General features: G+C 49.6%; 1 protein-coding gene across 1 annotated transcript in view; it reads left to right on the top strand.

The window, feature by feature from the left end:
• LOC135520771 (protein FAM171A1-like) overlaps positions 1 to 20,475 on the top strand; it is a 58,409-nt gene that overhangs the window by 24,579 nt on the left and 13,355 nt on the right. Inside the window, exons 5-7 of the mRNA XM_064946550.1 lie at positions 4,987 to 5,163; positions 11,275 to 11,391; positions 13,617 to 13,731. Coding sequence (XP_064802622.1) covers positions 4,987 to 5,163; positions 11,275 to 11,391; positions 13,617 to 13,731 — 409 coding nt within the window. The remainder of the gene's footprint in view (positions 1 to 4,986; positions 5,164 to 11,274; positions 11,392 to 13,616; positions 13,732 to 20,475) is intronic.

The raw sequence follows: 20,475 nt of genomic DNA, 5'->3' as shown, positions 1-20,475 counted from the left end.
TCTCTCTCTCCCTCACTACACCTCTCTCTCTCCCTCACTACACCTCTCTCCCCCTCCCTCTCACTACACCTCTCTCTCTCCCTCCCTCTCACTACACCTCTCTCTCTCCCTCCCTCTCACAACCTCTCCCTCCCTCTCACTACACCTCTCCCTCCCTCTCACTACATCTCTCTCTCTCCCTCTCACTACACCTCTCCTCCCTCTCACTGCACCTCTCCTCTCTCTCTCTCTCTCTCTCCCTCACTACACCTCTCCTCTCTCTTCCTCTCACTACATCTCTCTCCCTCTCACTACACCACTCCTTTCTCTCTCCCCCCTCTCTCTCTCTCTCTCTCACAACACCTCTCCTTTCTCTCTCCCTCTCTCTCTCTCTCTCTCTCTCTCTCTCTCACTACACCTCTCCTTTCTCTCTCCCTCCCTCTCTCTCTCCCTCTCACTACACCTCTCCTTTCTCTCTCTCTTACTCTCACTACACCTCTCCTTTCTCTCTCCTCTCTCTCTCTCTCTCTCTCTCTCTCTCTCTCTCTCACTACACCTCCCCTTTCTCTCTCCCTCCCTCCCTCTCTCTCTCTCTCTCTCTCTCTCTCACTACACCTCTCCTTTCTCTCTCTCTCTCTCACGACACCTCTCCTTTCTTTCTCTCTCTCTCACTACCACTCTCCTTTCTCTCTCACGACACCTCTCTCTCACTACACTTCTCCTTTTTCTCTCTCTCCCTCTCACTACACCTCTCCTCTCTCTCTCTCTCTCTCTCTCACTACACCTCTCCCCCCTCTCTCTCTTTCTCTCACTACACCTCTCTCTCTCTCTCACTACACCTCTCCTCCCTCTCTCTCACTACACCTCTCCTCTCTCTCTCTCTTTCACTACACCTCTCTCTTTCACTACACCTCTCTCTCTCACTACACCTCTCTCTCACTACACCTCTCTCTCTCACTACACCTCTCTCTCTCTCTCTCTCTCACTACACCTCTCCTCTCTCTCTCTCTCTCTCTCTCTCACTACACCTCTCCTTTCTCTCTCTCTCTCACTGCACCTCTCCTTTCTTTCTCACTCTCTCACTGCACCTCTCCTTTCTTTCTCTCTCTCTCACTGCACCTCTCCTTTCTTTCTCTCTCTCTCACTACACCTCTCCTTTCTTTCTCTCTCACTACACCTCTCCTTTCTCACTACACCTCTCCTTTCTCACTACACCTCTCCTTTCTCACTACACCTCTCCTTTCTCACTACACCTCTCCTTTCTCACTACACCTCTCTCTCTCTCACTACACCTCTATCTCTCTCTCTCTCTCTCTCTCTCTCTCTCACTACACCTCTATCTCTCTCTCACGACACCTCTCTCTCTCTCTCTCTCTCACGACACCTCTCTCTCTCACTACACCTCTCTCTCCCTCTCTCTCTCTCACTACACCTCTCTCTCTCTCTCTCACACTACACCTCTCTCTCACTACACCTCTCTCTCTCTCTCACTCACTACACCTCTCCTTTCTCTCTCTCGATCTCTATCCCTCTCTCTCTCACTACACCTCTCTCTCACTACCCCTCTCTCTCTCTCTCTCTCACTACACCTCTCTCTCTCTCACTACACTCTCTCTCTCTCTCTCTCTCACTACACTCTCTCTCTCTCTCTCTCTCTCTCACTACACCTCTTTTCTCTCTCTCGCTCTCTCTCTCACTACACCTCTCTTTTCTCTCTTTCTCTCGCTCTCTCTCTCTCTCACTACACCTCTCTTTTCTCTCTCTCTCTCGCTCTCTCTCTCACTACACCTCTCTCTCTCTCACACTACACCTCTCACTCACTACACCTCTCCTTTCTCTCTCTCGATCTCTATCCCTCTCTCTCTCACTACACCTCTCTCTCACTACCCCTCTCTCTCTCTCTCTCTCTCTCTCTCTCTCACTACACCTCTCTCTCTCTCTCACTACACCTCTCTCTCTCTCTCTCTCACTACACCTCTCTCTCTCTCACTACACCTCTCTCTCTCTCTCTCTCTCTCTCTCTCTCTCTCTCTCTCTCTCTCTCTCTCTCTCACTACACCTCTCTTTTCTCTCTCTCTCGCTCTCTCTCTCTCTCACTACACCTCTCTTTTCTCTCTCACTACACCTCTCCTTTCTTTGTCTCTCTCTCACTACACCTCTCCTTTCTTTCTCTCTCTCTTCACTACACCTCTCCTTTCTTTCTCTCTCTCTCACTACACCTCTCCTTTCTTTCTCTCTCTCTCACTACACCTCTCCTTTCTCTCTCTCTCCCTCTCTCACTACACCTCTCCTTTCTCTCTCTCTCTCTCTCTCTCTCTCACTCTCTCTCTCACTCTCTCTCTCACTACACCTCTCCTTTCTTTCTCTCTCTCTCACTGCACCTCTCCTTTCTTTCTCTCTCTCTCACTGCACCTCTCCTTTCTTTCTCACTCTCTCACTGCACCTCTCCTTTCTTTCTCTCTCTCTCACTGCACCTCTCCTTTCTTTCTCTCTCTCTCACTACACCTCTCCTTTCTTTCTCTCTCTCACTACACCTCTCCTTTCTCACTACACCTCTCCTTTCTCACTACACCTCATTCTCTCTCTCTCTCACTACACCTCTCTCTCTCTCTCACTACACTTCTCTCTCTCACTATACCTCTCTCTCTTTCTCTCTCTCGCTCTCTCTCTCACTACACTTTTCTCTCTCACTACACTTTTCTCTCTCTCTCACTACACCTCTCGCTCTCTCACTATACCTCTCTCTCTCTTTCTCTCTTTCTCTCTTTCTCTCTCTCTCTCTCACTACACCTCTCCTTTCCTTCTCTCCCTCTCGCTACACCTCTCTCTCCATCTCTCACTACTCCTCTCCCTCTCTCACTACACCTCCCTCTCTCACTACACCTCTCTCTCTCACTACACCTCTCTCTCTCACTACACCTCTCTCTCTCGCTACACCTCTCTCTCTCTCGCTACACCTCTCTCTCTCTCGCTACACCTCTCGCTCTCTCGCTACACCTCTCGCTCTCTCGCTATACCTCTCTCTCTCTCGCTATACCTCTCTCTCACTACACGTCTCTCTCTCACTATACCTCTCTCTCTCACACTACACCTCTCTCTCACTACACCTCTCCTTTCTTTCTCTCTCTCTCACTACACCTCTCTCTCTCTCTCACTATACCTCTCTTTCTCTCTCTCTCTCTCACACTCTCTCTCACTCACTACACCTCTCCTTTCTTTCTCTCTCACTACACCTCTCCTTTCTCTCTCTCTCTCTCACTACACCTCTCTCTCTCTCACTACACCTCTCTCTCTCTCACTACACCTCTCTCTCTCACTACACCTCTCTCTCTCTCACTACACACCTCTCTCTCTCACTACACTCTCTCTCTCTCTCACTACACCCCTCTCTCTCTCACTACACCCCTCTCTCTCTCTCACTACACCTCTCTCTCTCTCTCTCACTACACCTCTCTCTCTCTCTCTCTCACTACACCTCTCTCTCTCTCTCTCTCTCACTACACCTCTCTCACTATACCTCTCTTTCTCTCACTACCTCTCTCTTTCTCTCTCTCTCTCACTACACCTCTCATTTCTCTCTCTCTCTCTCACACTCTCTCTCTCTCACTCACTACACCTCTCCTTTCTTTCTCTCTCACTACACCTCTCCTTTCTCTCTCTCTCTCTCACAACACCTCTCTCTCTCTCACTACACCTCTCTCTCTCACACTACACCTCTCTCTCTCACTACACCTCTCTCTCTCACTACACCTCTCTCTCTCTCACTACACCTCTCTCTCTCTCACTACACCTCTCTCTCTCTCACTACACCTCTCTCTCTCACTACACCTCTCTCTCTCACTACACCTCTCTCTCTCTCACTACACCTCTCTCTCTCACTACACCCTCTCTCTCTCACTACACCTCTCTCTCTCTCACTACACCTCTCTCTCTCTCACTACACCCCTCTCTCTCTCTCACTACACCCCTCTCTCTCTCACTACACCTCTCGCTCTCTCACTACACCTCTCTCTCTCTCTCTCTCTCTCACTACACCTCTCTCTCTCTCACTACACCTCTCTCTCTCTCACTACACCTCTCTCTCACTACACCTCTCTCACTATACCTCTCTTTCTCTCACTACCTCTCTCTTTCTCTCTCTCTCTCACTACACCTCTCCTTTCTCTCTCTCTCTCTCACACTCTCTCTCTCTCTCACTACACCTCTCCTTTCTTTCTCTCTCACTACACCTCTCTCTCTCTCACTACACCTCTCTCTCTCTCACTACACCCCTCTCTCTCTCACTACACCCCTCTCTCTCTCTCACTACACCCCTCTCTCTCTCTCACTACACCCCTCTCTCTCTCTCACTACACCCCTCTCTCTCTCTCACTACACTCTCTCTCTCTCTCTCACTACACCTCTCTCTCTCTCTCTCACTACACCTCTCTCTCTCTCTCTCACTACACCTCTCTCTCTATCTCACTCACTACACCTCTCCTTTCTTTCTCTCTCACTACACCTCTCCTTTCTCTCTCTCTCTCACTACACCTCTCTCTCTCTCACTACACCTCTCTCTCTCACTACACCTCTCTCTCTCACTACACCTCTCTCTCTCACTACACCCTCTCTCTCTCACTCACTACACTCACTACACCTCTCTCTCTCACTACACCTCTCTCTCTCTCACTACACCTCTCTCTCTCTCTCTCTCTCTCTCTCTCTCACTACACCTCTCTCTCTCTCTCTCTCACTACACCTCTTTCTCTCTCTCTCTCTCTCTCACTACACCTCTCCTTTCTCTCTCTCTCTCTCTCACTACACCTCTCCTTTCTCTCTCTCTATCTCTCACTACTCCTCTCTCTCTCTCACTACTCCTCTCTCTCTCACTACTCCTCTCTTTCACTACACCTCTCTTTCACTACACCTCTCTCTCACTAAACCTCTCTCTCACTACACACCTCTCTCTTTCTCTTGCACTCCCTCTCACTACACCTCTCTTTTGGCTCTCCTCTTCTCCTCTAACAGGAAGTGAGCGTAGGTTTGAGCTGACTCCAGTGGCGGCCATCTCTGTCCACCTATTTGCCAGTGAGGGGTTGGAGCTCCAGGTGAACTGCCCAATCAGCATCTCCATCTCTCTACCGGCCAATAGCGGCCTGAAGGAGAACCAACACATCCCAGCCTGGAGGTTCGATCCCAGTCTTGGTGAGTACACACACAGCTTTTCAGTTTTTCTGAGCAGGGAGCAGATTTCCTGTGTTTGGGTCCAGAATTCCTCCCCTCGGAACCTCTAATCAGTAGGGTAAGGTACGTGTTGTGTGTGTCGTCAGTGGGATCTATGTTTCCTGGAAGTTGATGGGATATGTGTATCTCAGTCAGGCTGGGAAATGCATCACTACATACTTTTTTTAAAGGAACTGGGGGGAAAAACCGCACCAGAGTGCAACACACACACACACACACACACACACACACACACACACACACACACACACAGTACAGTGAGACGGGAGATTACAGTGTGGCAGAGTTATGAATGGAATAATTGAGAACTTTATAAAAGATTATCTGACATATTATTGGACGTAACGCACCGTATTAAAACACATCAAAACACTACTTCTTGTTCCTGATTACATCCACATCACAAGATTGGTTAGGAAATGTAGCCTAACCTGTTTGAAAATCCCTCCCTCCCCTCTCTCCCTCCCTCCCAAGATTAGTAGAGGTGTAGTCAGCCGTAGATCATTGACTCAGACAGCAGTGGAGTGATTTAGGAGGGTAGCCAGAGTAGTGCTTGAATCAGTCAAGCTGAGGTACACACACACACACACACACAGATATACACATAGGTGTAAACAATCACACACAGTACTGTACCGAGCCCAGCACAGCCATGTTCTCATGAGGAGTCAACTCTCTCACTGGGTGACCCTTTACATGATTGACATGGAAAGCCACTGTTCCCAGGATGCCTTACAGCCAGAGGGTATGTAGCCTTGTGTCTAAACACACACACACACTGTATGGGATTAATATTTCCCAGAAACAGACACCTTTGGTCCTCTGTTTTAGTCCACCATTTCCCTAGCAACCCCCAAATAACAAACCGAACAGACCCGGGGCTTTAATTGAGTTTCTCCAGTGACCAGTTTGTGTGTGTGTGTTTGTGTGTGCGTGCGTGTGCAAGCGAGTGTGTTTGAGATTTCTCCAGAAATATTTCTGCCTGATCATTCTTTCTCCACACAAAGAAGCCAATGTTAGGAGGGACTGTGTTGTTGTCTAGGCTTGCGCATGGAGAGCGGATAACACACACCAACTCTCACACACACACACACCAACTCTCACAGACGCATACGCACAACAACTCTCTCACACACACACACACACACACCAATTCTCACAGACACACACACACCAACTCTCACAGATGCATACACACACCAACTCTCTCACACACACACACACACCAACTCTTTCGCTCACACACACACCCACACACCAACTCTCACACAGACAAACAGATGCTTGAGCACACACAAAGCAACTCGCGCACACACACACACAGATGCATACAGACCCACACAAACTCTCACACACAGACACTTGAGCAAAAGACACACGCAGACTTGGTGAAACCTGTTCTGCTAGTTTAACTGACAGCATGTATTTTGTTCTGTGATGTTGTAGAGTACTGAGCTGAATGATGTCACATACTGTTAGAAAGGAGCTGGTTTACCTCTGTGTGTTTATGATGTAAATACCATCCAGTTAATGATGTAACTACCATCCAGACTCAATACATTACAGAGAGGAGTTAATGATGTCAATACATTACAGAGAGGAGTTAATGATGTCAATACATTACAGAGAGGAGATAATGATGTCAATACATTACAGAGAGAAGTTAATGATGCCAATACATTACAGAGAGGATTTAATGATGTAATTACCATCCAGACTCAATACATTACAGAGAGGAGTTAATGATGTCAATAATTTACAGAGAGGAGTTAATGATGCCAATACATTACAGAGAGGAGTTAATGATGTCAATACATTAGAGAGAGGAGTTAATGATGTCAATACATTACAGAGAGGAGTTAATTATGTAATTACCATCCAGACTCAATACATTACAGAGAGGAGTTAATGATGTCAATACATTAGAGAGGAGTTAATGATGCCAATACATTACAGAGAGGAGTTAATGATGTCAATACATTACAGAGAGGAGTTAATGATGTCAATACATTACAGAGAGGATTTAATGATGCCAATACATTACAGAGAGGAGTTAATGATGCCAATACATTACAGAGAGGAGTTAATGATGCCAATACATTACAGAGAGGAGTTATTGATGCCAATACATTACAGAGAGTAGTTAATGATGTCAATACATTACAGGGAGGAGTTAATGATGCCAATACATTACAGAGAGGAGTTATTGATGTCAATACATTACAGAGAGGAGTTAATGATGTCAATACATTACAGGGAGGAGTTAATGATGCCAATACATTACAGAGAGGAGTTAATGATGCCAATACATTACAGAGAGGAGTTATTGATGTCAATACATTACAGAGAGGAGTTAATTATGTAATTACCATCTGTACTCAATACATTACAGAGAGGAGTTAATGATGTCAATAATTTACAGAGAGGAGTTAATGATGCCAATACATTACAGAGAGGAGTTATTGATGTCAATACATTACAGAGAGGAGTTATTGATGTCAATACATTACAGGGAGGAGTTAATGATGTCAATACATTACAGAGAGGAGTTAATGATGCCAATACATTACAGAGAGGAGTTAATGATGCCAATACATTACAGAGAGGAGTTAATGATGCCAATACATTACAGAGAGGAGTTAATGATGCCAATACATTACAGAGAGGAGTTAATGATGCCAATACATTACAGAGAGGAGTTAATGATGTCAATACATTACAGAGAGGAGTTAATGATGTCAATACATTACAGAGAGGAGTTAATGATGTCAATAATTTACAGAGAGGAGTTAATGATGCCAATACATTACAGAGAGGAGTTAATGATGTCAATACATTACAGGGAGGAGTTAATGATGTCAATACATTACAGGGAGGAGTTAATGATGTCAATACATTACAGGGAGGAGTTAATGATGCCAATACATTACAGAGAGGAGTTAATGATGCCAACACATTACAGAGAGGAGTTAATGATGTAATTGCCATCCAGACTCAATACATTACAGGGAGGAGTTAATGATGTCAATACATTACAGAGAGGAGTTAATGATGCCAATACATTACAGAGAGGAGTTAATGATGCCAACACATTACCGAGAGGAGTTAATGATGTCAATACATTACAGGGAGGAGTTAATTATGTCAATACATTACAGGGAGGAGTTAATGATGCCAATACATTACGGGGAGGAGTTAATGATGCCAATACATTACAGAGAGGAGTTAATGATGTCAATACATTACAGGGAGGAGTTAATGATGTCAATACATTACAGGGAGGAGTTAATGATGTCAATACAGTACAGGGAGGAGTTAATGATGCCAATAATTTACAGAGAGGAGTTAATGATGGCAATACATTACAGAGAGGAGTTAATGATGGCAATACATTACCGAGAGGAGTTAATGATTCCAATACATTACAGAGAGGAGTTAATGATGGCAATACATTACAGAGAGGAGTTAATGATGCCAATACATTACCGAGAGGAGTTAATGATGCCAATACATTACAGAGAGGAGTAAATGACGTCAATACATTACAGAGAGGAGTTAATGATGTCAATACATTACAGAGAGGAGTTAATGATGCCAATACATTACAGAGAGGAGTTAATGATGCCAATACATTAGAGAGGAGTTAATGATGTAATTACCATCTGTACTCAATACATTACAGAGATGAGTTAATGATGCTAATACATTACAGAGAGGAGTTAATGATGTCAATACATTACAGAGAGGAGTTAATGATGTCAATACATTACAGAGAGGAGTTAATGATGTCAATACATTACAGAGAGGAGTTAATGATGCCAATACATTACAGAGAGGAGTTAATGATGCCAATACATTACAGAGAGGAGTTAATGATGCCAATACATTACAGAGAGGAGTTAATGACGTCAATACATTACAGAGAGGAGTTAATGACGTCAATACATTACAGAGAGGAGTTAATGAGGAGTTAATGACGTCAATACATTACAGGGACCTCTTGAAACTCCCCATCCCGGATCCGGGATTGTGACTAAGCCTCAGGCTCATTAGCATAACGCAACGTTAACGATTTCTGAAAATCGCAAATAAAATTAAAATAATGCGTTTGCTCTCAAGCTTAGCCTTTTCTTAACAACACTGTCATCTCAGATTTTCAAAATATGCTTTTGAACCATAGAAATTGACTAATTTGTGTAAGAGTATGCAAAGCTAGCATAGCATTTTGTGTAGCATGTAGCACGCAACATTTTCACAAAAGCCAGATAACCAAATAAATAAAATCATTTACCTTTGAAGAGCTTCTGATGTTTTCAATGAGGAGACTCCCAGCCACATACCAAATGCGCAGTGTTTCCTGAAAGCGTCTGTGTGTAGGAGAAATCGTTCCGTTTTCTACATTGCGCCTGGCTACCGAAACGAACCGAAAATGCAGTCACCTACAACGTGAAACTTTTTCCGGATTAACTACATAATATCGACCGAAACATGGCAAACGTTGTTTGGAATCAATCCTCAAGGTGTTTTTTCACATATCTCTTCATTGACATGCAGTTCATGGAAGCTTGCTTTCTCTCTGTGCCCCATGGAAAAATACTGGCAGGTGACTTTTGCGCACCAATTTCGGCGCAGGACACCGGGCGGACACGTGGTAAATGTGGTCTCTTATGGTCAATCTTCCAACGATCTGCCTACAAATATGTCACAATGCTGCAGACACCTTGGGGAAACGACAGAAAGGGCAGACTCATTCCTCTTGCGTTCACAGCCATATAAGGAGATCATGAAAGACAGAGCCTCAAAAATCCTTGTCATTTCCTGGATGCCAAGTCATCTTGGTTTTGCCTGAAGCTCACGTTAAAGGGCACGCACAGAGAAGATATTTGTATTTCTGGACACGTCAGAGTGTTTTCTTTCGAACAGTAGCAATTATATGCATAGTCGAGCATCTTTTTGTGACAAAATATCTTGTTTAAAACGGGAACGTTTTTCTTCCAAAAATGAAATAGCGCCACCATAAGTGTAAGAGGTTAATGATGTCAATACATTACAGAGAGGAGTTAATGATGTCAATACCATCCAGACTCAATACATTACAGAGAGGAGTTAATGACGTCAATACATTACAGGGAGGAGTTAATGATGTCAATACATTACAGAGAGGAGTTAATGATGTCAATACATTACAGAGAGGAGTTAATGATGTCAATACATTACAGAGAGGAGTTAATGATGCCAATACATTACAGAGAGGAGTTAATGATGCCAATACATTACAGAGAGGAGTTAATGACGTCAATACATTACAGAGAGGAGTTAATGATGTCAAGACATTACAGAGAGGAGTTAATGATGCCAATACATTACAGAGAGGAGTTAATGATGTAATTACCATCCAGTTCACATCTGAACAGAGTTCATGATGACGTTCCTACAAACTCTCACAAATGACTAGTACTAATGTAAAGGTGATCAGTATTGACTCTGTGTGCAGTCTTGCGTGTGTTTGTATATATGTGTGTCTGTGATGCCTTACAGCCAGAGGTCCATGGGGATCGATGACGCTGTGTGTGTGTGTGTGAGGGAGGGAGGGAGGCGAAGCGTTTCATAAAGATGCTGAGTCACAGGCATTTCTCTCCTTCTCTTGTTTCTCTCTCCCCCTCCCTGTACATTAGATCTTCCCTTCTAATTGGGTTACAGAGCATCTATAATAGACAGAGAATCCCCTGCAGAGACCACTGCTGCACTGTCATAGCCCCTCTCATACACAGATCTTGGATCAGCCTACATACCACAAATCCTTATCATACCAATGGTGACAAATAAAAACTGACATTAGATCGCTGTCCAGGTCGTGTTACATCATCTTACATAATGACTGTGTCTGGCTATGTTATGATGATTCTAGCTCATATGGCTCCTGGACGGTGTGAGTTATGACTGTGTCACTGAGTCTGCTGCCTCCCAGTGGTTGGCTGGAGAACTGCAGCAGCATAGTGGCGAGGCCAAAAGCTTTACACTGATTTACTGTGGTTGAAGAGTATATCTCTAACTCTCTGTGTTTGTTTGTAGGGGCCTGGTTGAAGAGCAGTCTGGGCTATGTCCAGAGGGAGGGAGACCAGCTCAGCCTAACCTACATCGCCCCTCAGCTGGGATACTGGGTGGCTGCCATGTCCCCACTAGACACAGGTACCAACACACACCATGTCCCCACTAGACACAGGTACCAACACACACCATGTCCCCACTAGACACAGGTACCAACACACACCACGTCCCCACTAGACACAGGTACCAACACACACCACGTCCCCACTAGACACAGGTACCAACACACAACACGTCCCCACTAGACACAGGTACCAACACACACCACGTCCCCACTAGACACAGGTACCAACACACACCACGTCCCCACTAGACACAGGTACCAACACACAACACGTCCCCACTAGACACAGGTACCAACACACACCACGTCCCCACTAGACACAGGTACCAACACACAACACGTCCCCACTAGACACAGGTACCAACACACACCACGTCCCCACTAGACACAGGTACCAACACACACCACGTCCCCACTAGACACAGGTACCAACACACAACACGTCCCCACTAGACACAGGTACCAACACACACCATGTCCCCACTAGACAGAGGTACCAACACACACCATGTCCCCACTAGACACAGGTACCAACACACACCACGTCCCAACTAGACACAGGTACCAACACACACCACGTCCCCACTAGACACAGGTACCAACACACACCATGTCCCCACTAGTCACAGGTACCAACACACACCACGTCCCAACTAGACACAGGTACCAACACACACCACGTCCCCACTAGACACAGGTACCAACACACACCACGTCCCCACTAGACACAGGTACCAACACACACCATGTCCCCACTAGTCACAGGTACCAACACACACCATGTCCCCACTAGACACAGGTACCAACACACACCACGTCCCCACTAGACACAGGTACCAACACACACCACGTCCCCACTAGTCACAGGTACCAACACACACCACGTCCCCACTAGACACAGGTACCAACACACACCACGTCCCCACTAGACACAGGTACCAACACACACCACGTCCCCACTAGTCACAGGTACCAACACACACCATGTCCCCACTAGACACAGGTACCAACACACACCACGTCCCCACTAGACACAGGTACCAACACACACCACGTCCCCACTAGACACAGGTACCAACACACACCACGTCCCCATTAGACACAGGTACCAACACACACCACGTCCCCACTAGACACAGGTACCAACACACACCACGTCCCCACTAGACACAGGTACCAACACACACCACGTCCCCACTAGACACAGGTACCAACACACACCACGTCCCCACTAGACACAGGTACCAACACACACCACGTCCCCACTAGACACAGGTACCAACACACACCACGTCCCCACTAGACACAGGTACCAACACACACCACGTCCCCACTAGACACAGGTACCAACACACCACGTCCCCACTAGACACAGGTACCAACACACACCATGTCCCCACTAGACACAGGTACCAACACACACCACGTCCCCACTAGACACAGGTACCAACACACACCACGTCCCCACTAGACACAGGTACCAACACACACCATGTCCCCACTAGACACAGGTACCAACACACACCATGTTCCCATTAGACACAGGTACCAACACACACCACGTCCCCACTAGACACAGGTACCAACACACACCACGTCCCCACTAGACACAGGTACCAACACACACCACGTCCCCACTAGACACAGGTACCAACACACACCACGTCCCCACTAGACACAGGTACCAACACACACCACGTCCCCACTAGACACAGGTACCAACACACACCACGTCCCCACTAGACACAGGTACCAACACACACCACGTCCCCACTAGACACAGGTACCAACACACACCACGTCCCCACTAGACACAGGTACCAACACACACCACGTCCCCACTAGACACAGGTACCAACACACACCACGTCCCCACTAGAGACAGGTACCAACACACACCACGTCCCCACTAGACACAGGTACCAACACACACCATGTCCCCACTAGACACAGGTACCAACACACACCATGTCCCCACTAGACACAGGTACCAACACACACCACGTCCCCACTAGACACAGGTACCAACACACACCACGTCCCCACTAGACACAGGTACCAACACACACCAGGTCCCCACTAGACACAGGTACCAACACACACCATGTCCCCACTAGACACAGGTACCAACACACACCATGTCCCCACTAGACACAGGTACCAACACACACATTTAAAACAGGTAAAACTTCCTCTGTGAACCGTAAAAAAAGACAAAAGAAGAATGTGTCTGTTTCTGCAGGTCCGGTGGTGGCAAAGGACATCAGTACGTACCACACAGTCTTCCTATTGGCCATACTGGGAGGCATGGCTGTCATCCTCCTCTGTCTGCTCTGTCTACTACTGTACTACTGCAGGTCTGTCTGGATCAATGGACTTCCCTGCTGACTGTCATAAGTGTCTTGTGCGTGAGTGAAGCAGTCTTGAGTTTCAACAGGACTGTCTTCTCTTTCCTCCCCCCTTCTCTCTCTCTCCCTCACTATCTCCCTGTCTCCCCGTTTCTCTCTCTCCCTGTCTCTCCCTCACTATCTCCCTGTCTCCCCGTTTCTCTCTCTCTCCCTGTCTCTCCCTCACGATCTCCCTGTCTCTCCCTCACTATCTCCCTGTCTCTCCCTCACGATCTCCCTGTCTCTCCCTCACTATCTCCCTGTCTCTCTCTCCCTGTCTCTCCCTCACTATCTCCCTGTCTCCTCGTTTCTCTCTCTCTCCCTGTCTCTCCCTCACTATCTCCCTGTCTCTCTCTCTGTCTCTCCCTCACTATCTCCCCGTTTCTCTCTCTCCCTGTCTCTCCCTCACTATCTCCCCGTTTCTCTCTCTCTCTCCCTGTCTCTCCCTCACTATCTCCCTGTCTCCCCGTTTCTCTTTCTCTCCCTGTCTCTCCCTCACTATCTCCCTGTCTCCCCGTTTCTCTCTCTCTCCCTGTCTCTCCCTCACTATCTCCGTCTCCCCGTTTCTCTCTCTCACCCTGTCTCTCCCTCACGATCTCCCTGTCTCTCCCTCACTATCTCCCTGTCTCTCTCTCCCTGTCTCTCCCTCACTATCTCCCTGTCTCCTCGTTTCTCTCTCTCTCCCTGTCTCTCCCTCACTATCTCCCTGTCTCCTCGTTTCTCTCTCTCTCCCTGTCTCTCCCTCACTATCTCCCTGTCTCCCTGTCTCTCTCTCTGTCTCTCCCTCACTATCTCCCCGTTTCTCTCTCTCTCCCTGTCTCTCCCTCACTATCTCCCTGTCTCCCCGTTTCTCTCTCTCTCCCTGTCTCTCCCTCACTATCTCCCTGTCTCCCCGTTTCTCTCTCTCTCCCTGTCTCTCCCTCACGATCTCCCTGTCTCTGGCTCACTATCTCCCTGTCTCTCCCTCACGATCTCCCTGTCTCTGGCTCACTATCTCCCTGTCTCTCCCTGTCTCTCTCTCCCTGTCTCTCCCTCACTATCTCCCCGTTTCTCTCTCTCTCCCTGTCTCTCGCTCTCTCCCTGTCTCTCCCTCACTATCTCCCTGTCTCTCCCTCACTATCTCCCTGTCTCTCCCTCACTATCTCCCTGTCTCTCCCTCACGATCTCCCTGTCTCTCCCTCACTATCTCCCTGTCTCTCTCTCCCTGTCTCTCCCTCACTATCTCCCCGTTTCTCTCTCTCTCCCTGTCTCTCGCTCTCTCCCTGTCTCTCCCTCACTATCTCCCTGTCTCTCCCTCACTATCTCCCTGTCTCTCCCTCACTATCTCCCTGTCTCCCCGTTTCTCTTTCTCTCCCTGTCTCTCCCTCACTATCTCCCTGTCTCCCCGTTTCTCTCTCTCTCCCTGTCTCTCCCTCACTATCTCCCTGTCTCTCCCTCACTATCTCCCTGTCTCTCCCTCACTATCTCCGTCTCTCTCTCCCTGTCTCTCCCTCACTATCTCCCTGTCTCCCCATTTCTCTCCCTCTCTCTCCCTGTCTCTCTCCCTCACTATCTCCCTGTCTCCCTCACTATCTCCCTGTCTCTCCCTCACTATCTCCCTGTCTCTCCCTCACTATCTCCCTGTCTCTCCCTCACGATCTCCCTGTCTCTCCCTCACTCTCTCACTGTTTCTCCCTCACTATCTAACTGTCTCTCCCTCACTATCTCCCTGTCTCTCACTCTCTCACTGTCTCTCCCCGTCTCTCCCTCACTCTCTCCCTGTCTCTCCCTCACTCTCTCCCTGTCTCTCCCTCACTCTCTCCCTGTCTCTCCCTCACTATCTCCCTGTCTCCTCGTTTCTCTCTCTCTCCCTGTCTCTCCCTCACTATCTCCCTGTCTCCCTGTCTCTCTCTCTGTCTCTCCCTCACTATCTCCCCGTTTCTCTCTCTCTCCCTGTCTCTCCCTCACTATCTCCCTGTCTCCCCGTTTCTCTCTCTCTCCCTGTCTCTCCCTCACTATCTCCCTGTCTCCCCGTTTCTCTCTCTCTCCCTGTCTCTCCCTCACGATCTCCCTGTCGCTGGCTCACTATCTCCCTGTCTCTCCCTCACGATCTCCCTGTCTCTCCCTCACGATCTCCCTGTCTCCCTGTCTCTCCCTCACGATCTCCCTGTCTCTCCCTCACGATCTCCCTGTCTCTCCCTCACGATCTCCCTGTCTCTCCCTCACGATCTCCCTGTCTCTCCCTCACGATCTCCCTGTCTCTCCCTCACGATCTCCCTGTCTCTCCCTCCACGATCTCCCTGTCTCTCCCTCACGATCTCCCTGTCTCTCCCTCACGATCTCCCTGTCTCTCCCTCCACGATCTCCCTGTCTCTCCCTCACGATCTCCCTGTCTCTCCCTCACTATCTCCCTGTCTCTCCCTCACTATCTCCCTGTCTCTCCCTCACTCTCTCACTGTCTCTCCCTCACTAACTGTCTCTCCCTCACTATCTCCCGGTCTCTCCCTCACTCTCTCACCTTCTCTCCCTCACTCTCTCACTGTTTCTCCCTCACTATCTAACTGTCTCTCCCTCACTATCTCCCTGTCTCTCACTCTCTCACTGTCTCTCCCCGTCTCTCCCTCACTCTCTCCCTGTCTCTCCCTCACTCTCTCCCTGTCTCTCCCTCACTCTCTCCCTGTCTCTCCCTCACTATCTCCCTGTCTCCTCGTTTCTCTCTCTCTCCCTGTCTCTCCCTCACTATCTCCCTGTCTCCCTGTCTCTCTCTCTGTCTCTCCCTCACTATCTCCCCGTTTCTCTCTCTCTCCCTGTCTCTCCCTCACTATCTCCCTGTCTCCCCGTTTCTCTCTCTCTCCCTGTCTCTCCCTCACTATCTCCCTGTCTCCCCGTTTCTCTCTCTCTCCCTGTCTCTCCCTCACGATCTCCCTGTCGCTGGCTCACTATCTCCCTGTCTCTCCCTCACGATCTCCCTGTCTCTCCCTCACGATCTCCCTGTCTCCCTGTCTCTCCCTCACGATCTCCCTGTCTCTCCCTCACGATCTCCCTGTCTCCCTGTCTCTCCCTCACGATCTCCCTGTCTCTCCCTCACGATCTCCCTGTCTCTCCCTCACGATCTCCCTGTCTCTCCCTCACGATCTCCCTGTCTCTCCCTCACGATCTCCCTGTCGCTGGCTCACCATCTCCCTGTCTCTCCCTCACGATCTCCCTGTCTCTCCCTCACGATCTCCCTGTCTCTCCCTCACGATCTCCCTGTCTCCCTGTCTCTCCCTCACGATCTCCCTGTCTCTCCCTCACGATCTCCCTGTCTCTCCCTCACGATCTCCCTGTCTCTCCCTCACGATCTCCCTGTCTCTCCCTCACGATCTCCCTGTCTCTCCCTCACGATCTCCCTGTCTCTCCCTCACGATCTCCCTGTCTCTCCCTCACGATCTCCCTGTCTCTCCCTCACTATCTCCCTGTCTCTCCCTCACTATCTCCTTGTCTCTCCCTCACTATCTCCCTGTCTCCCTGTCTCTCCCTCACGATCTCCCTGTCTCTCCCTCACTCTCCCTCACGATCTCCCTGTCTCTCCCTCACTATCTCCCTGTCTCTCCCTCACGATCTCCCTGTCTCTCCCTCACTATCTCCCTGTCTCTCTCTCCCTGTCTCTCCCTGTCTCCCCGTTTCTCTCTCTCTCCCTGTCTCTCTCTCTCTCCCTGTCTCCCTCACGATCTCCCTGTCTCTCCCTCACTATCTACCTGTCTCTCCCTCACGATCTCCCTGTCTCTCCCTCACTATCTCCCTGTCTCTCTCTCCCTGTCTCTCCCTCACTATCTCCCTGTCTCCCCGTTTCTCTTTCTCTCCCTGTCTCTCCCTCACTATCTCCCTGTCTCCCCGTTTCGCTCTCTCTCCCTGTCTCTCCCTCACTATCTCCGTCTCCCCGTTTCTCTCTCTCACCCTGTCTCTCCCTCACGATCTCCCTGTCTCTCCCTCACTATCTCCCTGTCTCTCTCTCCCTGTCTCTCCCTCACTATCTCCCTGTCTCCTCGTTTCTCTCTCTCTCCCTGTCTCTCCCTCACTATCTCCGTCTCCTCGTTTCTCTCTCTCTCCCTGTCTCTCCCTCACTATCTCCCTGTCTCCCCGTTTCTCTTTCTCTCCCTGTCTCTCCCTCACTATCTCCCTGTCTCCCCGTTTCGCTCTCTCTCCCTGTCTCTCCCTCACTATCTCCGTCTCCTCGTTTCTCTCTCTCTCCCTGTCTCTCCCTCACTATCTCCCTGTCTCTCTCTCTGTCTCTCCCTCACTATCTCCCCGTTTCTCTCTCTCTCCCTGTCTCTCCCTCACTATCTCCCTGTCTCCCCGTTTCTCTCTCTCTCCCTGTCTCTCCCTCACTATCTCCCTGTCTCCCCGTTTCTCTCTCTCTCCCTGTCTCTCCCTCACGATCTCCCTGTCTCTGGCTCACTATCTCCCTGTCTCTCCCTCACGATCTCCCTGTCTCTGGCTCACTATCTCCCTGTCTCTCCCTGTCTCTCTCCCTGTCTCTCCCTCACTATCTCCCCGTTTCTCTCTCTCTCCCTGTCTCTCGCTCTCTCCCTGTCTCTCCCTCACTATCTCCCTGTCTCTCCCTCACGATCTCCCTGTCTCTCCCTCACTATCTCCCTGTCTCTCTCTCCCTGTCTCTCCCTGTCTCCCCGTTTCTCTCTCTCTCCCTGTCTCTCTCTCTCTCCCTGTCTCCCTCACGATCTCCCTGTCTCTCCCTCACTATCTACCTGTCTCTCCCTCACGATCTCCCTGTCTCTCCCTCACTATCTCCCTGTCTCTCTCTCCCTGTCTCTCCCTCACTATCTCCCTGTCTCCCCGTTTCTCTTTCTCTCCCTGTCTCTCCCTCACTATCTCCCTGTCTCCCGTTTCGCTCTCTCTCCCTGTCTCTCCCTCACTATCTCCGTCTCCCGTTTCTCTCTCTCACCCTGTCTCTCCCTCACGATCTCCCTGTCTCTCCCTCACTATCTCCCTGTCTCTCTCTCCCTGTCTCTCCCTCACTATCTCCCTGTCTCCTCGTTTCTCTCTCTCTCCCTGTCTCTCCCTCACTATCTCCGTCTCCTCGTTTCTCTCTCTCTCCCTGTCTCTCCCTCACTATCTCCCTGTCTCCCCGTTTCTCTTTCTCTCCCTGTCTCTCCCTCACTATCTCCCTGTTTCCCGTTTCGCTCTCTCTCCCTGTCTCTCCCTCACTATCTCCGTCTCCTCGTTTCTCTCTCTCTCCCTGTCTCTCCCTCACTATCTCCCTGTCTCCCTGTCTCTCTCTCTGTCTCTCCCTCACTATCTCCCCGTTTCTCTCTCTCTCCCTGTCTCTCCCTCACTATCTCCCTGTCTCCCCGTTTCTCTCTCTCTCCCTGTCTCTCCCTCACTATCTCCCTGTCTCCCCGTTTCTCTCTCTCTCCCTGTCTCTCCCTCACGATCTCCCTGTCTCTGGCTCACTATCTCCCTGTCTCTCCCTCACGATCTCCCTGTCTCTGGCTCACTATCTCCCTGTCTCTCCCTGTCTCTCTCTCCCTGTCTCTCCCTCACTATCTCCCGTTTCTCTCTCTCTCCCTGTCTCTCGCTCTCTCCCTGTCTCTCCCTCACTATCTCCCTGTCTCTCCCTCACGATCTCCCTGTCTCTCCCTCACTATCTCCCTGTCTCCCCGTTTCTCTATCTCTCCCTGTCTCTCCCTCACTATCTCCCTGTCTCCCCGTTTCTCTCTCTCTCCCTGTCTCTCCCTCACTATCTCCCTGTCTCTCCCTCACTATCTCCGTCTCTCTCTCCCTGTCTCTCCCTCACGATCTCCCTGTCTCTCCCTCACTATCTCCCTGTCTCCCCGTTTCTCTTTCTCTCCCTGTCTCTCCCTCACTATCTCCCTGTCTCCCCGTTTCTCTCTCTCTCCCTGTCTCTCCCTCACTATCTCCCTGTCTCTCCCTCACTATCTCCCTGTCTCTCCCTCACTATCTCCGTCTCTCTCTCCCTGTCTCTCCCTCACGATCTCCCTGTCTCTCCCTCACTATCTCCCTGTCTCTTCCTCACTATCTCCCTGTCTCTCCCTCACTATCTCCGTCTCTCTCTCCCTGTCTCTCCCTCACGATCTCCCTGTCTCTCCCTCACTATCTCCCTGTCTCTTCCTCACTATCTCCCTGTCTCTCCCTCACTATCTCCGTCTCTCTCTCCCTGTCTCTCCCTCACGATCTCCCTGTCTCTCCCTCACGATCTCCCTGTCTCTCCCTCACTATCTCCCTGTCTCCCTCTCCCTGTCTCTCCCTCACTATCTCCCTGTCTCCCCGTTTCTCTCTCTCTCCCTGTCTCTCTCTCTCTCCCTGTCTCCCTCACGATCTCCCTGTCTCTCCCTCACTATCTACCTGTCTCTCCCTCCACGATCTCCCTGTCTCTCCCTCACTATCTCCCTGTCTCTCTCTCCCTGTCTCTCCCTCACTATCTCCCTGTCTCCCCGTTTCTCTTTCTCTCCCTGTCTCTCCCTCACTATCTCCCTGTCTCCCCGTTTCTCTCTCTCTCCCTGTCTCTCCCTCACTATCTCCCTGTCTCCCCGTTTCTCTCTCTCACCCTGTCTCTCCCTCACGATCTCCCTGTCTCTCCCTCACTATCTCCCTGTCTCTCTCTCCCTGTCTCTCCCTCACTATCTCCCTGTCTCCTCGTTTCTCTCTCTCTCCCTGTCTCTCCCTCACTATCTCCCTGTCTCCCTGTCTCTCTCTGTCTCTCCCTCACTATCTCCC

Source organism: Oncorhynchus masou, chromosome 29 (assembly GCF_036934945.1).
Source record: "Oncorhynchus masou masou isolate Uvic2021 chromosome 29, UVic_Omas_1.1, whole genome shotgun sequence".
NCBI lineage: Eukaryota > Metazoa > Chordata > Actinopteri > Salmoniformes > Salmonidae > Oncorhynchus > Oncorhynchus masou.
The sequence above is the reverse complement of the archived record's forward strand: the minus strand, read 5'-3'. Positions and strand labels throughout refer to the sequence as shown.